This window comes from Morus notabilis, unplaced genomic scaffold (genome assembly GCF_000414095.1).
Source record: "Morus notabilis unplaced genomic scaffold, ASM41409v2 Scaffold650, whole genome shotgun sequence".
Classification (NCBI taxonomy): Eukaryota; Viridiplantae; Streptophyta; class Magnoliopsida; order Rosales; family Moraceae; genus Morus; species Morus notabilis.
In genome coordinates, this window is record NW_010358427.1 from 28,928 (window position 1) to 34,734 (window position 5,807).

The following is a 5,807-nucleotide window of genomic DNA, read 5'->3' on the forward strand; positions in this document are numbered from 1 at the left end:
TATATATATATATATATATATCAGAAACACTTATCGGAGAGAAACCCTAGAAACCCAATTCTAAACTATTCCCATTATACTGATCACCTTAATTTGTCTCCATTTGACAAGAATCTTCAATAAAAACTTGAAAAATAAGTTTGACACTGAGTCGTCCTTAGTTGTGGGAAGATGATGCATCCATTTGAATATTAAAAGAAGCAATACAAAAATGTCCGCAGAATCGAGAAATGATGGAGTTTTTAACGACAAACGATGGAAGGGTTAATTTTGAGCCACTTAAAGTAGATTAGTGGTCCCCGGGTCTAGGGTTATAAACCAAAGAAAACTCTAAAGCGTATTGGACTTATATGGCCTTTGGTAAAGTGAAAATGTTATAGCTTCCTACGTATAAATATATGTATATATGTGTGTATATATACATACAAATATGGACTCACGTAAGCTGAAATATTGTGACTGTTACGAATTAGTACATTACTTAACTGGTACTGGATAATATGAGTGATTCTATGCCATTCCTTTGGATTTATATGAGGTTATGCACGAGGAATTCCTATGTTTATTTTCGCACTTTTAGGATGAAAATCTTTTTTTCATTTCACTTACAGCCAGCAGTATTCTGTATAAAAACCCTAGTCTACAGGGAATTCAAATAATATATAGCAGAAAATGCTTATGAATATTGATCATCCAATTAACTAAGTGAACTTGAAACTAAATTTGATCTAATTTTGTTTTTGTTTTCCTGGAGAACTATATCAATACAGAATTTGACTACTCGTACAGCCACTTATTGGAATTACTATAATTAGAAACATAATATGCAATATAATTTCTCATGTGTTTATCTATCCAAACCAAGTTAATTATGCATGAAGTATATATGTTATAAATTTAAGAGCAGGATTTAGAAGCTAGAAAAAGTGTAAAATCTATATATGTTCATAATATCAAGCAAATTATCAAAGAAAAGTTATATGATGAAGGCTGACTATCCAGTCTTGACCTTTTGTCATCAATCTCTCTAGCTTGCTTTTTTACATCAATTGGTCTTCAGAGCTTTTTTATTTTTAATTCTCTTTTTAGTTGGCTTTTTGCATGTATTTTGTATATTTAATCTCGTTTTCATTTTTATTTTATTTTAAGGGATTTAGAGGTAAAATGGCTGATCTAATATCCTTTAAAAAGTAAATGACCATAAGTTTTCTAAATTAGTGAAATGGCCGGTTGTAATTAGTGATTAAACCAAAAAGACAAAAATGGCCTTGCGGATCTGGTTCATTGTCATCGCCGTCACAGTTGCAGGCGAGAACAACAAAGGGAGGAGAGATCCATCCACCGCGGATCTGGTTTCTCCGTAACCGACCTCCAGCTTCACGACGTGAGATCTCCGGTTAGTAGAGAAAGAGAAAGGAGAGAACGAGATACGGGACATAAGAGAAAGGTAAATGACTCCACCAGGTTATTATTGGAATGTTATAAAAACACTTTCTAAGGTTAGGCCATATTTTTTAAATAGAAAAACAATAGACTTTTAAGTTAAATGGGTAGAGATTTTATGGCCACCCCACACAATTTCTCTTATTTTAATAAGTAGAGGTGGAGAGCTTGATATGGTTGGAGAACTCTCGTGATATCTTAGTTGTTCTCTCTTATTATTTATTGAATTAAAAAGATATCAAGAAAATTAGATCCATGGGAAAGAAAAGATAGAAATTAAAGGAGTAAATTAATTTGATGTAATTGCCACTTGAAATTGTTTTTAAGAAAAAAGACCACAAACCCTAATCCTTAAACTTGACTAATTAATTAAAGAAATCCAAAAGTACTACTAATTCGTATGCAGAGATTCATATCTAGTGTTTGAATATTGTAAATTCAAAAACCCCTAAATGTTTTCCGCTAATAAAGTGTGTTAATAAAATTGATAAAAAAAAAATCCCCTTCTTTAGAATCTTAATTTCAATGCCTGTTACTTGAATATATCAGGGTTAAGAAAGAGAAGAAGATCAGCAAGCTAGCTACCGTACTTGACCCAAAGCTACCTTATAATTCCAGAGAGAAATTTATCCTATTAGGCATATTGATACACAAAATGATGAAGAATATATATCTCAATACAACCATCTTCCAAATCTCTCGTATTTTGGAAAGAAAGATACAAGGATTATAGTCATTCAAATCTCAGTACATAATTCTAGATTAAAGCTCCTAATTAACATGATGAGTCAAAACCAAAGAAATAAACCGAGTTCTAATCCCCCCCAAAGAGAGATTATATATAAAAAGCCTAAAATTAATCCTCTTCCATCACCCACATGCCCACTTATATATGATTATCTTTTAATATCATCATAGGATCATATCTCTTATAATTAACATAGGATGAGAAGTTTAGAGAGTACCAGTAAATGTTGAAATTCCCTTCAAAATCTTTTTTGGAAAGAGCTTTTACTCCTCTCATCAACCACATTGAAATTGAAAGTACGTGAATTTGGGACAATATCTTCATGATCGTTTTCGAGGACGACTTCATGACCTCCATAATTATTCGAAATTTCGTTAATCTTGATCTCTTCGTGATTAGTAGAGCTGGCCGCCTTATTGTTCTGGTGAGCTGATGATTTCTCTCCTTCTATTTCTCTGTACCTGTGCAAGTACCGCTTGAGGGGCTCGGCGTAGTCATCGAATCCGAGCGTTGCTAGGCCCCAGCAAATGTCGTCGCCGTTCACCGTCTTGCGCTTCTCCTTGTGGCACTTGTCGGAGGCTTCTCCCGTGACGAAGCTTATGAACTCGGACACACATTCTTGCATGGTTTCCTTGGCTTCTTTGGAGATTTTGGCATTGGGAGGCAAAATCTGCTTCATGATTCGCCCAACATTGGCTATTGGAAGCAACCGATCTTGCTCTTTGATGACTCCAATATCCTCACAGCTAGTACTAGCGCTTCCTGCAGCTGTGTACTTGTAGTTAAACCCTTTATCATGATGATGATGATGATCTCTCTCTGAAGTGTTAATGCCGAAATTATTATCAACCATGTCTGTAAAATTAAGGAGAAATTTCCTAATTTGATCCTGCCAAAAGAAGACACGTTGCTTTCCTCTCAGTTGCTAACTCGCTGCTTTTATATAGAAAAGCTTACATATGCATATATGTGTGCACACGCATAACTGCTATTGATGTGTATGTACGCCATACAATTTGGTAAAGACAACGAGTCTAGATCTGTTCTCTTGATGTTTCTCTATTATTTTTATAATATATGGTTTGAATTTAACAATTTGAGCATATAAAAGAAGTTAAAAATAAAAATACCTAAACAATTAATTAATGAGATGCTAAAATTTCATTAAAGAGAGAATCAAATGGGACAAAAAAGTGAGATTAGTTTGAACTCGAAGATTAGGAAAGTAGATTGGCGACATGATGACGTGGCAGACATTGACACAAATTGATGAGTATTTGACAATTTTTTAATCGTAACAACTATGATCAATTAGATTGTTTCTGATCTTATTAAGAAAAAAAAATATTTTTTATCTTTTGGGGAAAAAAATTAGATATGTGGATGTGTAGGGTTTCTACTGGCTATCTACTACCTAATTGGTTAATTTAAAGTAAGAGCCTCAAACTTATAAATGGATAAATGGTCCCCTTTTGATCTGTTTAATGCTCTCAATAAGTTTGAACTATGCTTTTAAAAAAATGCTTACAAATTTGAATTTGTGGGCTAAAAGAAATGCACGTGTGATAGTTGTAGTAGATACAACCAAATTAAGACCTAAAAAGAAGGGACTAATAAACTAAAATCCTTAATTATGTTTGATCAACGCGGTTCTAGTATAGGATTCTACATGAGATTATGTCACTCTATACAACATCAAATCAATAATTAATAAAAAATTAAAGTAATCGTCACGTACCTACCAATCTGCTTGACCGGTTCATGGTGATCTAATATTTGCCTAAGGAAATGTGTTAGCATTATTTGCAGGCTATATATATATATATATATATATAGGATTAACACGTGGAGGTTACATATAGAGCATGCATAGTGGAAATTTGCAAACATTATACGTGGTACAAATGAATTTAAGAGTCATAATCATGATCACTAATATCCCTGCTAAACCTTCCACACCCAACTCTGTGAAAATGACTCTTAAAATTTATTCCAGATAGTCTTGAGCTAAAGCACATATAGAGAAACTTCTCATATAAAAAAAATAAATAAATAAATAACAGCAAGGAACAAGGCATATCCTTCAACAACAAAAAAAGCATCTCCTCCAAAATTTTAATATCTTGTAATTTTTTAGTTCAAAAAAATTATATTGTAATTTAGAAGTGCTCCTTTGCTTTTGAAATCTTTATATAATTAGAAACACCTAAATCAACTTTCCACATGAAAATCTCACATAAAGAGAGAGAGAGAGAGAGAGAGAGAGAGAGAGAGAGAGAGAGATTTGTTAATAAAAACTAATAAAAACAGTACTTGACGATTTTTTTTAAAGACAAAAACAAAACAGTTCTTAACCAAAAGTGATAAATTATGCTCAGGAATTTTTGTTATCAATTAATAGATTAAGATAAGTTATTTTCACTGTTTGTTAAGATTGTAGATTTTTGTTTCCAAGTTCACGTTAAATGTTTTATTAATCCCTCCATAAAATCATCGGCAAACAAACCAGGATAAAAGAAACACGCAATATCACTGTTTGTTAAGATTGTAGATTTTTGTTTCCAAGTTCACGTTAAATGTTTTATTAATTCCTCCATAAAATCATCGGCAAACAAACCAGGATAAAAGAAACACGCAATATATATTGACAGTACTAGTTTTATTTTGATGAACATAATCAATTTAATAAGTCATGAGCTGCAATATTATTATACTTTAAAAAAATAATAATAATGTCATGAGCTCGTAAATAGCTTGTGAATAGCAGGAAAGCAAACATGTGCACTAGACCACGACAACATAAAAGTCTTTTGTACTGTTAATTAAATTATAGTCTCCAGGTAATATATCTTAATTAACCCAAGCATTCTTATATAGCATGCATTAAGCAGGGTTTGTACTTTTCTACTAAAAAAACAACTTCTGTACTTTTCGTTATTAGGAGTCTATATAATTAGGTTTATTGGACAAATACACAGACAATAAGTTTCCTAAACTAGTATTAGAAGAAAAAAATATACAACAAATGAAACTGATGAACGAGGAGTAACGGAAACCTAGATTACTAAATTGGACAATACTTTACATTTTAAGTAGATAAAAAGGCACATGCCCCCGCAAGGAGAAGAAGAAAATATATATCCATCAACATTAATTAATCCTGCAGCCTCTTTGTTTATGAGGCTATATATATATATATATATTTATACATATCCTCTTAATCCTATAATATTATATACAGCTACACCAAATTTCATCTCTCTAGCAAGGTTGAACTTCGAACTTAGAATATATATTATAATATCATGGAATTGTTCCATGCATGTGCAGAAACGTCCAAACAGTACTATATATTTGCCATTACCATGTTAATTACCGGTCAGTTTCTTCATTACTTCCTGATTTGTCTTTCGTTTTCAGCTTTTAATACTTATTTATAATTGAAATTTGAAAGTCTCTTCATAATGTAATTTGTTTTGTTTTGTTTTTTTTTTTAACATGGTTACTATATGTGAAACAAACAAAACAAACTAATGTTATCAATGATCGATGATGGACGGCTGTGGCTAAGGCTAAATTATGTTAGAAAATCAAGTAGCTAGCTAGCATATTTAAC

General features: G+C 32.0%; 1 protein-coding gene across 1 annotated transcript in view; it reads right to left on the reverse strand.

Moving 5' to 3' along the window:
• Positions 1-3,044, reverse strand: part of LOC21392404 (nuclear transcription factor Y subunit B-5) — a 3,789-nt gene extending 745 nt beyond the window's left edge. The window contains exon 1 of the mRNA XM_010092480.2: positions 2,409-3,044. Coding sequence (XP_010090782.1) covers positions 2,430-3,044 — 615 coding nt within the window. The 3' untranslated portion in view covers positions 2,409-2,429. The remainder of the gene's footprint in view (positions 1-2,408) is intronic.
• Between the last annotated feature and the right edge of the window lie 2,763 nt (positions 3,045-5,807).